Raw genomic sequence first — 19,846 nt, 5'->3', positions numbered from 1 at the left:
TCCGCCTTTTGCCTTGCGAAAGGGATCCGGTCGCCGTCCGCACATAGCAGCTGAAAGCCGGTCAGCTGTGCGGCGGAGTCCGGTGTAGCTTCGGTCAGCCACGAATCCGTAAACACAAAACAGAGGAAAGGGAAAAGTCTCTATTTGTCCGGATGAGAAGGCGCAGTTCGTCCATCTTATTGCACAGTGAGCTGACATTGGAGAGAAGTATACTCAGTAGAGGCGAGCGTAATCCTATCTCCCTGAAGCGCACCAGGGCCCCAGCGCGCCTTCCTCTCCGTCTTCGCCTCAGTCTCGCTGCGTGACCGAGGACCACGCCACCTTTGATGATTAAGTCCACTAAATCCACGGAAGAGGCGAGAAAGTTGGGACATAAATCAGATGGTGTTGTGTCCCTGATGTTAAGAATCTCGTCCATCATGAAAGTAATCCGGGTTGGGTCGCAAAACATAATTAAATACTAAAAACACAGAAGTGCGCACCAACACACCGAGGCAGCCGTTCGTGACGCCATCTTAGTAGTAACAACAACCCATCCTAGGTCTAGCCTTTGAGCAAACGGACCACATATCTGTTCACGGCCCTTGTTGACCCTGACAATGTCTCTGCCCAGTGGAAGGAGTACGTCGGCGTCTGGATCGAGGGGTGGGTATTACATTAGCGATGTGCTTCAGGCTGCGGTTGGGGTAGGTATCTCTGAGCAGTTATTGGGAGGTGGTTGCACTCTAGAAGTGTAGGTAGATGAAACTACACTGTTGGTTCCCCGTGTAGTCTGACTAACTAAGAAGAAGCACAATGCACAACTCCTCACATAGACAGCGCATATACAAACTTTATGGCTTTTAGACAGCCCTCATGATGACATAAGAGGGTTTTAAAACAAGTTCAGATGCTGTTATTTCAATTAGATCATTTAGTAACAGAACCGGCCTACATGTAGCCGTGGCTCTGTAGATACCATTCTTACTTTGTCTCACATATCATAACTCTGAGATTAGGGTTTCTACTTCAGATTGTGATTTTTATAGATATCTCGCCTGGCTGATAGTGGCAGCATTAATTCAGCATAATTACCTTGACTCAGGCGGCCCACCATAGTCTCATTTGTCCATCCACAATTTTCTTCACTTCTCATAGTAACATAAAAAAAATCTGAAGCTTAGTGTTTTGTGCTGTTTCTTCTTTTTAGAGCTGTGTGCAGTGCTATTCCCTCCAACTCTCACAAATACACATGACCCCGTATATCATAGTGATACTGACCAAAATTTAACATTTTCTTCAGACAGAACTTGACATACCACCTATCTGTCATCTGTCACTACATGTATGACTACATTAGCTTAAGTAAATGGGTCTTTGTTGAGGACAACTTGAAGTTTTGAATTATCTGGTGGTGATTAGATTGATTGAGACAAATGGAAAATATGCTACACTGTCTGAGCATAGTGTTGCATTTATTTTGTCCCCATTACACCGAGCCAATGCAAAGAACATATACTCCGAAGCTGGATTTCTATTTGACACGAGTTGTTAATAAATTCTGTAGATGTTCTATAATCTGGGTTTTCAAAATTTCCTGTGTGGATGTTACTAGCTTAATACGCAACTGACACATAATCTGGCCGTATCAAGGTTTGAAAGCAACCCCACAGCAACTGGAATTTACATTCATATTCACTTGGTGGTACTGAGTGATGATGGACTGCACACATACTGTTCTTATAGAACTGGCGTTACACCAGGTAACCTCCATCTCACTTTATTGTATCCTGATTGGTGATAGAGAGAAGTGATCACACCTCTTTGTCCTGAATCTGTCTTTCACTCTTAACCCTCATCCTATATTGACCACTCACTTTTTGTTAATAGCCAGTTCACTACTCTGTTGTTTTATTTGGACACTAGTAGAATACTAGCAGCATACTAGCTCAAGCAGAGTGAATATGAACTTGAAATAATATTTTTCTCTCTCCCTCTCTTTCTAAATACTTATGTAAATGTACAATAACATTTCAGTTATATAAATATATGTGTGTGTAGTTTTTGTTTCATGTGTATTGACAAACCAATTAAATGTTGCAGCTGTAGCTGTCAGTCGGTTAAAATTTTTTGTGGTAGTATTTCTATTCAATTCAATAACTGTATTTGCATAGCACTAAATGCATAACATAACATACATTATCTCAGGCACTTTACATATTTAGGCCAAGACCTTACAATTTTATGGAGAAACTGTAAAACTGACAGTGATTATTCAACCATCAGCAAAAACCATGCGTTCATGTATTCCATGTTTGCTTATATTCAATGACCTCTGTCAATAACAATAATTTGTATCTACTGCTTTATCTGTATTTCTGTATTTCACTGTTCACTCATGGTCTATCTTTTTCTCTCCCACATTCTGTTCTTGTAGGTACTTATCAGGGTCAGTGGACTGGTGGAATGCGTCATGGCTATGGTGTACGTCAAAGTGTCCCATATGGTATGGCCTCTGTCATCCGCTCTCCACTCAGAACCTCGCTGGCTTCTCTCCGCAGTGAGCAGAGTAATGGAACAGTATTGCGCGACAGCCTGTCTGACAGCCCAGCTGGCACACGTGGTGGCTTCGTACTCAACTTTCACTCAGATGGCGAAGGTTCAGAGAAGAAGAAGAGTCTTTTCCGACGTGGCTCTCTCTTCGGCAGCCTTCAGCGACTGCGAAAATCAGACTCGCGCTCGTCGATTTCCAGTAAACGTAGCTCAGCACACAGTGACACCACCATGAGCCGCATCAGTTCAAGTGATGCCAACTCCACTATTAGCTTTGGAGACGGAGAGCCGGGCGATGATTACCTGACTCAGGAGGACAATGTGGATGCCCTCACCACTGAGTCCTACATGGGCGAGTGGAAGAATGACAAGCGCAGCGGCTTTGGTGTCTCTGAGCGCTCTAACGGCATGAAGTATGAAGGTGAGTGGTTGAGCAATAAGCGCCATGGCTATGGCTGCACCATCTTCCCTAATGGCACCAAGGAAGAAGGGAAGTATAAGAACAACGTGCTGGCCAGGGGCATCAAGAAGCAGCTGATTCCACTGAAGAACGCCAAGACCAAACAGAAAGTGGATCGAGCCGTCGAAGGAGCAGTGAGAGCAGCAGCCATCGCCAAGACCAAAGTGGAGATTGCCATCTCCAGGTAAAATTCCCTTTGTAAAATAATATCAGAAAATCGCAACTAAATCCCATTTTACCCGTTTTTTCTTTTGCATTGAATACAAAATTTAATTCAAAATGGACTCTTGAAACAGCAGCATTGACACAATATCATTGTAAACACAGTTCTCCTGTGCAATGAGTGAGTATTACTATGGACGTTTAGTTTGACCTCTTAATAAAGTGGTTTAGATAATCAGGTTTCTTTTCCTGTTGGAGACTTTGTTGTTGTGATGTCTTGAGTGCAATTCGATAATAACTGTGAAAAGTTGTTGTTGTAATATACCAGAATTCCCCCCGTAAGGGGAAGAGTTACTTGAAGAGGCTCATATAAAAACAACTTACTTAGTGAGCTAACATGAGTAAATGTTCTAGGGGTTTTTCCCCTGGTTTTTTTTTTTTTGCCCAGTTTCAAATAATAGTTTATATCATGATACGTTTGTGAAGCAGTTCCTCATCAACAGCAGTGGATCTCTGAGGAGTCTGTATGTATGTATACACAGTATATATCATGGTAAAAACTAAAATATGTTATTGGTTTGTGGAAGGAAAGTTTTTGTTTTCATGTGGACATGTAACAGAGCTCATTCTACTGTAGCTGCCAGCAGAGTCTATTTTTTCTCTTTGTAAGAGGATGTTTTCATACTTTCAACGCAGTTAAATCAGATCCAGATTCATTCATTTTACCCCTTTATTCAATTTGTTTGGGAAGGTGTGAACACAGTTATCACAGTGTGGACTGAATAACCACCTTAAGACCCATTAGAGTAGGTGGTCTTGGTCTGGTCTCATACTAACTGTGGTTCGCTTGTGGAAGGAACTCGATCCAGTCTTGATCTGACCCGACTACCACATTTTCTCTGCAGTTTTGAGCTTAGAGGCTCCTGTTGGAATGATATATCTTTACTAGGGTTGCGAAATTCCGGGAATATACGGGAATTAACTGGAAATGTTGTGGGTAATTTATACTAACTGTATTTACCTTGTCATATACAGACATAAATATAAACATTTGTTTTGTCATAGGCTGATTTGAGCCCTGAGGAAACTTTGGGCAGTTGACTATATGCTTCTGAATCTTTGTGTCATTCCTAACATAGGTCTTTGCACAGTATTTGCAAATGTACATAGCGTTTCCTTCTTCATTGGCTGGGGTGAAATATCTCCACACATGACATTGCACGTGGCATTGTTCTGTAGAATAAGATGAGAAAAAAGCTTGTAAAAAAACACTAATGCAATGCCAGAGATATAAATAGTTAGCCAAACAATTGGAATCGTCTGTAAAAAATACTTTACAATTGATGGATAAATGAATAGAAATAGGCTAGATGAACAGATGAACAATCCTCAATCAGCATGTTAATACATTTTCCCCAGTAATATCATCGAAACTTACCTGACTAGTCCTGCACACTACGGCAGGCCTCAATAACCCTGCTGTAGTGTGCAGGATACTGGGAATTATCTGTGCATGTGATGTAGGGCTGCTCGATTAGGGAAAAAATCATAATCACGATTATTTTTGGACATATCGAAATCACGATTATTCAAACGATTATTAATATGTGACCTTATTCTGAAATCTATGTTTTATTCTTTAAATGAATGGAGCATGCGCAATAAAGTCAATCACTTCCGATTCAGGTAAACACCGATGACGGCTGCGTGTCTTATTCCTCCGTGGGATATCGGTGCCCGGTTATTCAAACCCTTAATGATGGCAACCCTAACAATCTCCAAAAAACACTTTGTAACTGAGAACTTTGAAATTCCTCTCATCATTAAATGTCCCCATCTGCCCCCCCACCACAAGCACACAAGCAGACAGAGAGAGAAAGAGAGGGGTGGGGGATGGCTATGAGGACCATCGTCATTTACCCCCGAACCCCTTCATTGAATGGGTTACAGACAACAACAAGCGGAGAATCGCGGGCTGACCGGCGCGGGTCTGGTGTGAATAGCCGGGCGGGAGCGCGCTTGAGAATGGACGCTGCACATTGTGTGGTGCCTCTCCTCGTCGGATTCTTTGAATCCGAAGTGTTCCCATTAGGGCTGGGCAACGATTAAAAGTTTATTTTCAATGTTCTGCCATTTGAACGAAAGTGCCATAACATTTGTTGTGCAAACACTTTTAACATCAGCATTTAATACAGTAGCAGTTCAGTGAAATATTCAGTGTAAATCTCAACTTAACAATGTTATCAAAGCAAATAAAAAATTAAAGCTCAATGCCACTGCCAGGGCATTAATGTTATCCTCTTCGTTATGAAAAATGTATACTCCTCCCTGCGTCTAACGTAGTCTGCCGAAGCCTCGCTCCACTCGCTGTTTCGTTGAATGATTTGCTGATATCAACTGTGTGTTTTGCATTTAGGTGATATTTTAGACTGGAAGTACTCCGGTGATAAGAAAATTCACCTTGGCAGTGATTACAAATAACTTTGGTTCTGTTGACTCCGCCGTCTGGAAGAACTTTAAAATGAAAATGGCCATGTAAAAGCTCCGTAACCCTTATCCATGGTTGTTTATCCGCTAATTATTTTCTTTTTTCCGGTTCCGCAACAGACTTTCACAAAATAAAAGCCTGACTTTCCCAATAAAACAATAAATAATCAAACCTGAGTTAATGCGAGATACAATAATTGTCTGAGTTAAATAAGTGATGAGTTAACTCGATTAAAACGAGTTAACTTGCCCAGCCCTAGTTCCCATACAAGATTTCAATTAATTGCACAGCCCTATGATGGAAGAATGCACTGCGCATGTGATGGAGAAATGCACAGTGGAGGGTTGAAATTCAACGTGCAGCGTGTGCTGCATTCCATACATCTTTAAAATAGAGTTTTGAATGATGTTTTTATTGCTCAGCGTTTAGTTTGCGTAATTTTTTTTTTTTGAATTCCCATCCCTGGACACATCTCATGGTCTCACATGGTTTGTCCTGATGCATTATGGTTTGCTTGTATTTTTTCTATTTCAAAAGAAACCTAACCAAGAAAAAACTAATCACATACAGAGAAAACTGTGAGTGGGAAATACAGACTGAAAAATATTTGATGAATGCCTTATTCACTTGTATTGTTCCATTTGTAACACAGGTTATGTTTTCATTGTCATTTTTCTGACTGTTAGCAGGATTACGGAAAAAATATGCAGCATATTATTTTGAGACTGAGGAAGGCGGGTGTATAGGCCTAGAAGAACCCATTTGATTTTGGCGCAGGTCCTCTCAAAAGGGTCGAGCCAGAAATTTCTTTCCACTTTCTATAACATTGGGAAAGGGGGAGTTTTTTTGATAATTTCAATGATATCCAAATGAATAAATCCTCTCTTTGAGAAATATAATCTGCCATATTTAGAGGAAATATTTTGGCCTCAGTGATGGTATGCCATTCTAGTTCATCATGTGTGACTGATATTTAAACATGACATTTCCTCACAGCCAGAAGAAGTCAACGTGAGCCTCCTGGTCAATGCTTAGTTATAAAATCCTAGCTTCTCTCCTGACCGCACAGTCAGCTCAACACTCAGCTGCACTGGAGACACCTAAGGATGTTGTACAATCGTCTGTTTCAGAAGCTTATAGCCTAGCATTAAAAACTATAAAATAAGAAAGTAAACTACCCTCTGTCTTAGTGGTTATGTGTTTGTTTGTTTTATTTTTAAAGTGACAGTATTTTATTGTGTTGGTAAAAATTAATAGAAGTTCTGGTTGCAGCATTCACTTGTAATGGTCAGCTATTACTGGGCTCTATAGTAAACACTGCAGCAATATAGTGAGATTAATAATCTCTGTCAATTTTAATGAATCCTACATCAGTGGTGTTATAGTGTAACTGTGTTACTTGTTGAGTTTGTATATTTCTGTATTTCTGCAGGACGTCCCATGCTCGTGCCAAAGCAGAGACTGCAGATCAGGCTGCACATTCAGCCAGTCAGGATTCAGATATTGCCAGAGCTGTGGCCAGAGAGCTCTCCCCAAGCTTCCATCAGCCAGGTACAGTTGAAGCAGTGATAGCATGGAGAAAAACTTTACAATCCAAACATGTGTGAAGACCCAAAATAAACACTGTAAGCAGACTACTTGATCACTATTACCGAATTATACCACCCCTGCCTAATTTTCGTCCAGGAAAGAGTCTGCATATATGCTCTCCTGTAACTTTCACCTGAAAAAAAGCGATGGTTACAGGAATGAGCTCAATCCCACGGTAGGCTTCACATGAGTGCAGTCCCTAGTGCCGTCCACATAAAACCTGAAGGCTGTCACATGACACATGCTGTCTGTTCATACTATGACCTGCCTCCCCAGTATAGATGAGAGGAAGTGCCTCAGTCACATGGGTACAGGTTCACTGAAATGAAGTAAGACTGAAGATTTCCGTTGATAGACACTTTCCTTCCAATCCAGAACTGCAAATCTTTAATAGAATTGCCCTTTGACTGGAAACTGTACCTGCTGCCATAGGGGCTTCTACAAAGTATTGAATAATACTTCTTAACACTTTTGTAAATAAGTGATTTTAGTCTTAAATTTTTTAGAAATTTGTGAAAAAACTCCTTTTAACAGTAAGGATAGATTGGGTGTAGATCAATGATTATAAAAAGCTTATTATATCATCATCAGCAATCAACAAAAATACTGTAATAAAAGCAATATTATATTGTGATGAAGAATATAATATTGTATCTCTTATTTTTTTACTTCTGAAATAGACAGGGGCGTATGCGTAAAACCTCCAAGTCATCTGAATTTATTCATAGTAACCTGTGACATTATGAATTATTACTGACATGTCTGGTGTGTTAACCCTCAGAATGGTTTAGATTATCAGTAATCTGTACATTTACTTTGTTTACAATCTGTCTGATCGTCTGACTGCACATGTTTCTGGACAGTCGGACTTTGTTGAAACAATGATGCCTTGTTCCCAAATCTACATTGATGAGCACATTGTTTTCGATCAGGTAGACTTGATACATAGAACCACAAAAAGAAAATGTGTAATAAACCAGAATCAGCCTTAAATGCTGAGCTCTTTGGCTGTCAGAAATAACCTGCTTTAGTAATTCTTCTCTCATTTGTTCCAGGCCCTGACTACGTACGACAGAAGTACAATGAGCCAGTAGAGGTAAAAGAGGTTCCTGTGGAAGACAAGAAAGAAAAATCTCCATCAGGGAGCCCCCATTTCTACCGGAAAGGAACAACACCCAACCAGTCTCCATCTCCGAGCCCAGGCCCCAGCCCCACTCCTTCACCGGCTGTTGTCAAGAAGACCTTTTTTAGCAGTAAAACCAACACCCCTGCAAAGCCTGCTGGGAAAGAGAACAAAACCCCTGCAGCTGAGTCTTTGACAGCAGGTGAGGAACTTGGGTTATTGTAAAGTAAAGGATTTATATTTGGTGTCTAGGCCTCGAAGACCTCTTGCACACTGTGTTGTGTGGGATCATACTGGAGGTGTGGCTAAATTGTTTGGCAGCAGCGATAGTTGTAGCAGCAGAAATGATTTAGGTGGCAACCTCGTGAGTGATACTGTAACACAGGGGTTTACAAACTTTTTATCCCGAGGGCCACATACAGAAAACAATACGAAGGTCTGGGCCACTCACTCCGCCACGCCCCCTTGCCCTGGAGTGCGCCTCAATCGCGTCGCTAGTTGGGCGCCTCCTGTTGTCTTAACTGAGAAGTGCAATACAGTGGGCCATAGTCCATTACATTACTTTACATTAATTCAGCTGACGCTTTTATCCAATGCGACTTACAATAAGTGCATTCAACCCGAGGGTACAAACCCAGAACAACAAGAATCAAGAAAGTAAAATTTCTTCAAAAATAAAGCAAAACTACAAAGTGCTACTAAATTGTTAGTTTAAATTTTTTTAAATTTTTTTTTACTATTATTATTATTATTTTTAAAATTTTTTGATGCTGGCCAATTAAAAATAGATGGCGGGCCACAGTTGGCCCGCGGGCCGGAGTTTGGACACCCCTGCTGTAACACATGTCTCTGGGCTCTGAGGACAACTGACAGCACTACAGTACTGTAGCTGAAGCACTCCTGTGTAGAGACTAATGAGATGCTTTCAGCACACTGCCTTTATAGATATAGGCAACTTCCACACTGATATTTTGTTTGGTTTGCATCTGATGTCCACACTTCACCAGAGACTATTGGAATAATGACAGATGCCTACGCTCTCTTCCTGATTGGGTCTTGTCAGTCACTTACTCACTGTCAGGTTCATAGTCCTTATCATCAAAAAAAAGAAATCCAATCCCAAAAATCTGATTAACTACAGACAATCAACTTCCTCCTCACACCAGCTCACACATAACCACCGATGTGATAAGACAAGTCAAGACAGTCTATGATTAGTGCCTTTATGGGGAAATTCACCATGTAACAGCTGCAAAAATGGAATAGTAGAATAGACACTTAATAAAGGTCATGAATAAGTAAAAAATATAATATATTCAAAAGGAACTATAGAAAATTGAAATACATACAATGTAAACAACATATAAACAGCGTAGCAGTATTGCACATATATGATATTGGAATTGCACGGATAGAAAAATGATCATTGCACAATTTAATTAGTTATAATAATTATATTTAGGGTATGTGTAGTCTGTTGGGAGCAGGGTTGGTTCAACAGTCTTAACAGCGGCAGGAAGGAAAGACCTGCAATACCTCTCCTTCAGACAGTTTGGGTTGTACTGCAAGGGGTGGGACTGTTTCTCAGAAAGAGCTTAGGTTCTATCCATACTACTACATTTGGATTTGAAAATGTGGCTTTCAAAATATATTAAACTAAACTAGATTCCTGTCCACACTAGCAATTTGGTTCCGCATCAGCTTTAATCCCTGTTCATATGAACATTCCATATTGCAAATGCATATCACGTGATCACTCACGTACACTTGGCATACGTGTGTCGGTGCAAACAGCAACACTATAGGCAATGGAAGAGTCTGACAATCAGGAGAATCTTGGGGTTCAACCTCTTAACCCAGAGTCAGACAAACGTAGCTGTAGGTGGAACCAAAGGTCCCTTGATTAATGGATAACACAACAAATACATGTACTGCTTCTTTGTTTAACTAGCTCTCTTCTCTTTTCCTTCCCTCTACTCGGCAGGCTTAACAAAAGCTGCATCAAAACTTTCTCTCAGACAGGAAGGGAGGCAACAGGAGGCTCCTACAGTAGTCAAACCAGCTGTTACCACAGCAGCCACCAGCATTTACCCCAGCAATGGGCAGATTCACTCCCAGTACCATGGTTACTATGTCAAGGCAGATGTCAAGAGTCCACCACCCGATGATCCAATTGGTGTAGAGGATGACCTTCACCCATCAAGCCTTGCTCAGTTGCCACCAACTGCCAAACAGATTCAGACACCAGCACTAAAATCCCTGCCAGCCCAGAGTCCTTCACCAGCTCCCCCAAAAGAGAGCACCAAGGCACCAGAACTTCTAAAGCCAAAAAGACTGGAATCAACCAAACCAAGGAGCCTTGCAGAAACCAAGAAAGCCAGCATGGAAATTGCTCCTGAAATTGTAGAGGAGGAGTCGGTGAGTTAGATAACCGTAATGTTTGATTTAGATTCTAACATTTTTTTCCCATCAATCCCAAGCTGCTCCCTCATGGCACATGGACTGGCAAGCTTGTACAACATAGTCACTCAGGAAGTAGGCTACCTAACCTCTCAGTGTTGGGACATTGTGATATCAATTGAGACTGAGATTAGTTTCTACAAACTGGCAGTTTATAAAAAAAAACAAGCAACCTATACAGTGCTGTGAAAAAAGTATTTCCCCCCTAATGTCTATTATGTTTGTATAATTGTCACACTTATCTATTTCAGATTTCAGATTCTGTTATCATTACATGTAATATAAGCCAAGGAAAAACTAAATTTAGCTTTTAAGTGATTATTTCATTTATTGAAGGAAAAAATCTACTTGGCCCAACATGAAGGTAATAACCCCATCAGTCTCTAAATCAAGCAGTTAACCAAATTTAATTGTTAATTGGGTTCACTGTAACTAGTCACACCCAGGCCTGATTACTGCCAGATTTGTTCAATGTAAATGTTACTTAAATAAAAACTGTGATTTTGGCTTATATGAGGCAGGGAACTAAGGAAATTCAAGAACAGATGCAAAACAAAGTCTTTGAAATCTGTCAGTCTGGTAAGGGTCACAAAGCCTTTGCCAAACCTCTGGTAATCCGGGTGAGAGCTATGATGTACAGATGGAAAAAACATGGAATAGTGGTGAACCTACCCAGTGACTGGCCTATTCCTCCAAGAGCATCCAGAAGGTCACCAGGAGGTCACCGGTCATGATTCCACAATAATAAAGACACTGGGCGGTTGCAAAGTACAAACCACTGTTGACCGAAGAGAATACTAAGGTTTTTTTCTCACATTTGCATTAAAACATCTTGATGACCCCAAGACATTTAAGATAACATACCTTGGACCGATTAATCAAACGTAAAAAGCACTTTTTCGGATTGCACAGCATTCCACAAAAAATACATCATACCAACGGTCAGGTGTGAGGGGATGCTGCTGCTTTGTTGCTTCAGGACCTGGATGACATGCCATCATTGATGGAACCAATCCTGCTCTCCAACAGAAAATCCTGAAATCCTTAAGCTCATGTGCAGTTGTGTTCTGTAGCACTCAATTATTTGAAGCACAAAATCAAGTCAGCCTATGAATTCAGTATTTAGTAACCCCATCGTATTATTGATTTTGGAATTTTCACTCCTGCAGATCACTTTAAGTTCATAATGTTTTCTTCACTTTGGTCTGTGGGTTTGTGGTCAGAAAGCTCAGTTTTAGCTTCATCTGTCCACAGCACCTGTTTCTTAAACCACACTGGTGTATCCAGATGTCGCTCTGCAGACTTCGGACATTGACTTTTGCGATGAGGTGACTGCAGTCGTGTTGGGTTTGTCTTTCCGTCCAGCAGACCTGCAGATTTATCTTGTTGGTCTTCCAGATCTTGTCTTGTCCTCCACAGTTTCCCTTAACTATAATTTCTAAATAATAATTCGCACAGTGAAGCACTTGACAAATGCGAATAACAGCTCTTGACCTGCCTCTCAAGTCCTAATGAGTCAGAATCTAACAAGTTAATGAAGTTCTGATACTTTTTGCCCCTTTTGGACATGCCACAAATGTTCTTAAATGTTTTCTTATTTTCTAAGTTTGTAAAATAAAATATATAAATGTTATCAGTACATTACCATTTGAATAAAGGCTTATTTGTAATATCAGTTTGCTGCAGGGGTTCGATGGACTTTTATGCAAATGTATTCAGACAACATAATGTCAACTTTTCTTGTGTTTTCCACAGGGCCCTAACTCCATCTTGGTGGCTCTTGTGATGCTGTTGAATGTAGGTCTAGCAATAATTTTTGTCCATTTCCTCACCTGACCAAATCTTAACTCAGGTAAGAACTGATATCAACTATTTTCAAAAAGTATCTGAAACTATTGGTCTTCCGTTTATAATACATATATTAGACTGTTGATAAATTAAGGTTACATTCATTTTTCTAATCTAACTCATTCAAAGACATATTTACTAGACCTTAATTTATATTTTCACTAACACACCAGTAAATCTCTGGATACATGACAAACCTGCATCATCATCCATTCTAAAGGGGTGATGCACATGAACTAAAGTGGCTTTATGACTCTCCTGTGGAACTGGATGGTGCGTGAGCCAGGCACTGATTGATATGTGGTTGAATAGGATCTGTTTGTCCTGTCCCGAGTTATGCAACACAAAGGAGAGGCAAGTTTCAAATACAGAATCCATTTAAATCAGTTATTATTTTCACTCATGCCCATGTTACAGTTTTTGATGGCTACAGGAAGTGCCTAAGTACAGATCTGTCTGTACATTTTTGAATACGAGACAGAAAATTGGGTGAGAGTGGGTGTGAGATGCATATTAAATGGTCTAGATACCCAGGCATCATACCAGGGACCGCTTGAGGGATATGCACCATAACCATTCTGTGTTTCCCTAAACAGTTTTTGATTTAAGTTAAACAACAATTTCTTAAGAATTTAACCTTAATGCTTGAGCTTTCATCCCATGTTCAACTGGTTGATTTGTGCATTTTCTTGTCCAACCAAATTCTTATTGGTCAGACAATTGTCATATTAACACAGAGAAAAGCTTTAGATCGTTAATCTCCCAGTATTCAAGATGGAGGTTCACTACTTTGGACTGGCCCAACCTAATAACTAGGTTTAATTTATTAAACATTTACTGAACATTACCTCAGACTTTTCTAAGCGATGGATAACAGAAGTGAAACGTGTGGTTGCATTTTGTAATGAAACAAATTGTGAGTGTAAAACTTTTCATATCACAGCTCAACAACCAACATGACACATCATCTAAAAACAGTGGGATAACCTTTCTGTGTTAAGATGTTCTATCATCTCTGAGTTTCAGCTTTGATGGTTTAAGCACAAGAGTATCAGAACTGCCATTTTAATATATTTGGTGAAATTATTTGAATATGCAGCCAATACTTACACAATTATAAATGTGTAATCATAATTTATTTTGATTAACAAGGCGACTAAGTGGAGTGCACCTAATGCACTTTGGCTGATATAGTTATTTTAGACAATAAGCAGATCAGTGATTGTTGAAGAGTAGGTCATGTTTCAGTGGACTAAGATTATTTTTGGTTGACTTCAACCCTACTTAATGCAATGCATGCTGGCAAGTACGCAAATAAGTTTAATAATGTTACATAACTTACATTATTGGGTTACATAAACAATCTATCAGGCACTTCGTCAACTGAAATGATTTGAAATTTTAAAGATTTAAAAGAAAAAAAGGTTAATTAATCGTTTTTTAAATGTATTTAATCCTTCTCACTAGGTAACAATATGTAACACGTAAGACAAAGAATGTGCATTGTTATTGTATTGCAGCATAGAGCTAATTAGTGTAACACAAGTATGGGAAACATGTAAGATCTAAATATTATTTAATTTTAACATAAGCCTGTTTTGATGTGTTTACATTACATAGATTTCGATTTTCAAACACTTCGTCTTAAAAGAAAAAAGGACTAAGATCAGCACTTGCTTAACTTAAATGCTTGTGGTATCCAGAGGCAACTGCCATACAGTGGAGAGATCCTACACAGTGGATGTTTTATTCAGGGCCCACAAACATACTTAAGGGTGTTTTAACTCCAAACCTTTGATGTAATGCTTGGATACTACTGTAGATAATACGATATTTACCAGAAATGCTGATGTTTTCAGGTCAACACACTAATTAATTTGTCAGCCTAATTCCTTCCAATAGTTTGTTGTGGTTGTTGGAGAAAATAGTACATCTGCTTTTACTGTTGTAACATGCATGCAGAGAAATCCAGAGCTTGACAGGACAAGACACAGCTTTTAAGCTATGATTGGAAAGTTGCTATTCTGAGGAGATATTCAGCAGTTAACTGACTCTGTGAGTTGAAAGTGAAGGTCTGTTTTTAATATAAGCCCCATTCTACTGAATTTATTATTTTGGCCACAATGTGCCTATAATGTGTTTTGTAAAAAATTACATAGTGTTTTTTGTTTCACTATAATTTCTGAGGTGTTACTTCACTGATCTATTACCTTCACCTACCCACAACTAAACAACTAAATAAGTTGTTGTTCTCCTTTTAAGATTCAAGGTTTTTTTATCTGAAGAATTATGATTCTCTTTCACAGCAGGTTATTTTAATATACTTGCCTAGTCTCAGTATGGCTGCAAACCTAGTATGTGAATAACATTCACCATATTACCAGGTTTGCCTAACCCTCAACTTTTCTGACCCTGCAGTGGACTCAGCCAAACTAGTCGCCGAGCTGCTAACCCTCCAACAGCCACAGGGGCCTTTCAAATAAACAACAACGTTCAGAACAGCAAACACGGGCAGAACGGAGGTCTGAAAATAGACTAGTGAAGAAGACGGAGGAAGAGAAGAAGTGGAGCAGAAAAACACATGGAGAAGAAAGCAAGAGAGGGGGGGGGGGGTGAAACCTCCTTCACCACCACCCTACACCCCACCCAGCCCTCTCTCTCTGGATGGACTGAATGACTGTGTTTAGTGCCCGAGTCCAACCTGATTGGACTGGCGAGGATTTGGGACTCCACTCCAGAGTGTAGTGAAAGTTGAAGCAAGCAGTTGCTGGTTGGAAATGGGCCCTTTAGCCCCAACTATGGATTATCTAACAGGCTTAGAAATAACAGGAGACCTGGAGGGTAGAGCGGATTAGAGCGAGTATAATGCCTGGCATCTATACTGCCTATAAATGTGTGCTTCACTTTCTCTAGCTCCATTTCCATCCAGCTGTTCAGCAAATATGGAAGTATTGAAATGCTGCAATAAAACATTTGTGCCTAGTCCAGCTGCATTGAACACATTTGTTTCCTAAATGATCCTCCAGAAGAACTGAGAGCATCTTCACTGTGTTGATTAGGTTGATTATTGGTAACTGTTGTTCTCATGTTGGTCATATGTTATGTTTCTATTTTATTTATCTACCATCATGCAGGACACCTACACTTGAGAGAGAAAACAGGCTGTCAGATACATCACAATAAAAATTAATGAACTGTAGTACACTTTAATTCAACTATTGACCAGGTCAGTTACGCCAAGCCTTTATCATTGCATCAATCAATGCTACATGGTGTGTTGTTGAAGAAAAGCATGTTCTGCTTGTAGTGAGCATGAAGCATTTTGTGTAGATTTTTTTCTACCTTTTTTGCTCAGAATCAACTCTCCTGTTATGTAGATATCTACACATAACTGCTGGATGGAAACCAGGCTTCTGTGTTTCTCAGTGTACTTTACATGTTTTCCTATCTGCTTCTGCTGGCTGTGTGTGTGTTTGTGCGCGTGTCTGTTTGTGAACGTGGGTGTGCACGCTGGCCGATGGTGGACTGGAAATGTTCGGAGATGCACTTTGAGCTGATGGAATCCGACAGCTGTCTTACCGTTTTACAGAGTGACGTGCTGGTGGGTGAGAAGGGTCCGGGCAGAAATGTGAAGCGCTTGGCTGAATCTAGCTCTGCCTAGTCCTGGGAGAGTGACTCCATTTCTATAAGTCTGTGTATCGATCTGTTCATATCTGTTTTTATCTTTCTGTGGGTCTCTCAGTGCCTGCCTGCCATATTCTATACCACATCAGGTGCACATAAGATGATCAGAGGACTTTTATTCCGAAATGAACAGACGAAAACATGACTACAACATCATAGTTTTTAAAGGGATAATTGCAGTTCCGAAAATTGAATATTATTCGCTGTCTTTCATTTTTGGAATGGATGAATGAAAGATTGCTTTTGATACAATTACTGTTTGTGTCTGTCTTCACTTGTAATTATTGCTCAACCAGGACTTCATGTTTCTGTGTTTTAATATCTTTTGGCACAGTCTTCATCCCTCCTGAGCTTAATTTAACCCTGGCTGGTGTATCCTGTTTATAACAGTGTGGCGTTTGACAGCTGTATGTGCCCCTCTGTTTTCTAAGGAATTTTATAATAAATGAATGAGGGTTAGTACAGTTTAATACATTTATATTTCAATTTAAGACTCTTAATACCTTAATGAGTGAAATTCATCTAGTTCTAATTTCAGGCGTGAGTAATATAAATAAATGTTCAACTATGAACTGAATTCCTGGTAGGAATGCAGTGTGGATTTGTGTTAGTGACTGCAGTGAAGCTGTTTCACTTAGTATAGTACATGAGGAAATGTGAATCAACAGTTATTCCGAAGCTGTTGTCATTTCTTCTGTACATCTTCTAAGAATTAGACAGTGGAAAATGAACAAAACTTAGATTGTAAGGTGATTGAAGCACCTCACGATGAGAATCTGTGGATTTGGTTGTATACTTGTGTTCTACCTAAACTCAAAAGTGTTTCAGATCTGCTTTGGTCTGAATTTTCTGTCAAGGGTAAAAATCGACTCAGTCTTGTGAGAGGTCTGTCCCATTCTTGCTGCTGGACACAGACACCAGGCAGTAACATACATAAGTCTTGTTTGGAGTTGTAAAATGAAGTGAGATGAAGACTGCGTGTGACCATATTTGCACTGTTATGAATGTGCAAAGAGACACAGCAGAGCTTTACTCCTACTACTGAGGAATGACCAGACTGGAGTCAGTTAGATGTTTTTTTCTCCGCTGAGGTTTGCTGATAGGCTACATTTCGTTTATCATCCTAGTTTTATCAACCTTGTTGATTCTCTGAACTTTCAGAGTTTTTTGTACCAAGTGTTTTGCCATTCATTTGTGCAAAACTAAACAACTAGCACAGAGACCTGTGGTTTTAATAACAGAGACCATCAAAAGAATCCTTAGCTTAGAGGCATCACTCAGAATCTATACATTATTTATTTATTTATACATATTTATTTTAATGTGAAAACATGTGATTGCAGCTTTAATCAAGTTAGTTTGCTGATTAAGCTGAATAGTAATTGTCATTTGTCTACAACCTCTATTTGATGCAGGTGAAGAATTGATTTTTAATATTTACTCAACATGAAAGCGTGGTACTAATCTGTTTAACTGTGGACTTGTGATAAACGTTTCCACTATTGTTCAGTATACTTAAAACAAACATTTTATCTTGTGGGTTTTTGTTAGTTACAATTATTTGCCATAAAGTTATTTAATAATAACTGGAAAAAATGAAGAAATGGAAAATAATGTGGAAAATAAAGCATGATAGGAGGCGTTTCCTTGCCCCCAAGACTTTCAATATCATACGGTGTACAGCTGGTATATTACAAACCTTTGACTAATGCATTTAGGATTTTGTTCTGTAGAGTAATTGGGTGGTTTATCATTCATATTTAGATAACGATGACATTTGAACATTGGTTGGATGATGTAGAGCTCTCTGCTCTGTTGTATGTGGTATCCTGTTTGAATTTGAACTGGCAGGATGAAGATTCTGAGTTACTTCAGGGTATGCATTGGTTTCAGATAACTGTGCTGCTGTTGTTCGCCATTATCGGCTGGAGTACCAGTGACTGTTGAAATAGTACAGCAGCTGTTTGTTCCAGTTTTATTTAAATGATGAATGCCCTACGGTATGATTTTACACTGTAGAAGCAGACTGTGACATTAGGTTTCAGTTTTTGTCTGCTAACTTTTAAACAGTCTGGGCTTTGATGCCAACAGTGTCTCTAAGATCGGTGATATACTTCATATGTTCTGAATGTATTCATAACTGCTGGTGTGTGAATGCTTGTTTTAAAATGAACTATTAACCCCTCTTAATGTGCATGATGTCATTTAAAATATGTATCTGTATTTTTTGATGAAAGTTTTAGATAGAAACATTTGAAATTTTAATGAAGTTTACAGTTGGGAAAGAAAAACATTGTCTTAAATATGTTTCCACCCTGATGGCTGGATTAAGCATAACGTTTTTTTTATAATATGGAAACTTAGTTCAGTAGTTTTGTTGTCCAAACCAAAGCAGGGAAAGAGTGAAAATAAGAAGTTTGATGCAATCAAACCCAAATCTCCAAGGTTCATGTGTTTAACCCAATCACCCGCCACATTTTACTGAATGTATATACTTTGTCAGTATTTTGAAATAAACCTAACAAAACCGTTTTGCTGCCTAAACCAAACCAAACAGTGAGAAAAAAAAGTGAAAATAATATTAAGTAGAAAAACTTAAAATATTGAACATAAAAATACACTAGCACCAATGAAGGAGCTCCATTCTTACCATGAAAGCAGTGACTGCGGGAGGCCCAGCTCAATGGCTTCATATTGTTTGACAGAGAACAGGGAATCTGACCTCCACCAAGTGCAGCATAAGTGCAACAAAGAACATTACTGACTTTTTGTGAAAGTCACAGCTATGTCGTAGACCAGCAGTGTCAGTACCAGTGTCGCCACAGTCCTGCTGTTGTGTAGTAGATAACATTACAGTCCTCAATATCTTGATCAGCTCTAAATATAGTCAATTGGCCCTTGAGTTGTGTCACTGCAGAGAATTGAATGCTGTAAATGTACAATGTCATATGCTTATAGGTTTGCTAATGCTATGAGAAGCTATGTGTGAGGGGTAAAGAGACTCCAGTGAGCTATTGTTCTGCATTATACTTGGTGCAGCAGCTGACTGTATTCGTTCCTATTCATTTTCACAACCAAATTTGATGGGGAAAAAGTATGTACTTTCTGCTCGTCAGGGTGAACCCTATAAATGATGGCACAAACACTTTACATCAGGTCTTATCACAATACAGAATACAGTAAATTAAAGTCTTGTGAGTTGCCGAATTGATGAATAGAGACAAAGTTAATGTGCAAAACTTTGGTTGATTATGTGTTGGAATCTTACTTGGAGTTTTACTTGAATTCGTGTACTGTAGTGAAAAAGGAGTAGCCTGAACAGTAAGGGTGTAGCATCGAATGCTTGACTGTTATCAGTGTATGCAGTTGTGTGACAATTGGGAAACACACAGTGTACAGAAGTTGAAATGACAGCTTGAAATGCACTGAGGACAGTCTGTGTTGGCAAATGCAAATTGTACTGTACTCTTGTAACTGATGATGTTTGGCTTATTGGTAT

At 39.4% G+C, this 19,846-nt stretch overlaps 1 protein-coding gene across 2 annotated transcripts in view; it reads left to right on the top strand.

Moving 5' to 3' along the window:
- Nucleotides 1-12,651, top strand: part of LOC133018517 (junctophilin-1-like) — a 35,854-nt gene extending 23,203 nt beyond the window's left edge. Inside the window, exons 2-6 of one of the 2 annotated variants that reach the window (XM_061084892.1) lie at nt 2,417-3,176; nt 7,075-7,193; nt 8,288-8,557; nt 10,352-10,773; nt 12,571-12,651. In XM_061084892.1, coding sequence (XP_060940875.1) covers nt 2,417-3,176; nt 7,075-7,193; nt 8,288-8,557; nt 10,352-10,773; nt 12,571-12,651 — 1,652 coding nt within the window. Of the gene's footprint in view, nt 1-2,416; nt 3,177-7,074; nt 7,194-8,287; nt 8,558-10,339; nt 10,774-12,570 lie in introns of both variants that reach the window. The other variant, XM_061084890.1, reaches the window with a different exon arrangement.
- Nucleotides 12,652-19,846: the final 7,195 nt, after the last annotated feature.

This window comes from Limanda limanda, chromosome 13 (genome assembly GCF_963576545.1).
Source record: "Limanda limanda chromosome 13, fLimLim1.1, whole genome shotgun sequence".
NCBI classification, from domain to species: domain Eukaryota; kingdom Metazoa; phylum Chordata; class Actinopteri; order Pleuronectiformes; family Pleuronectidae; genus Limanda; species Limanda limanda.
This window is presented reverse-complemented; position numbering and strand designations above follow the sequence as displayed.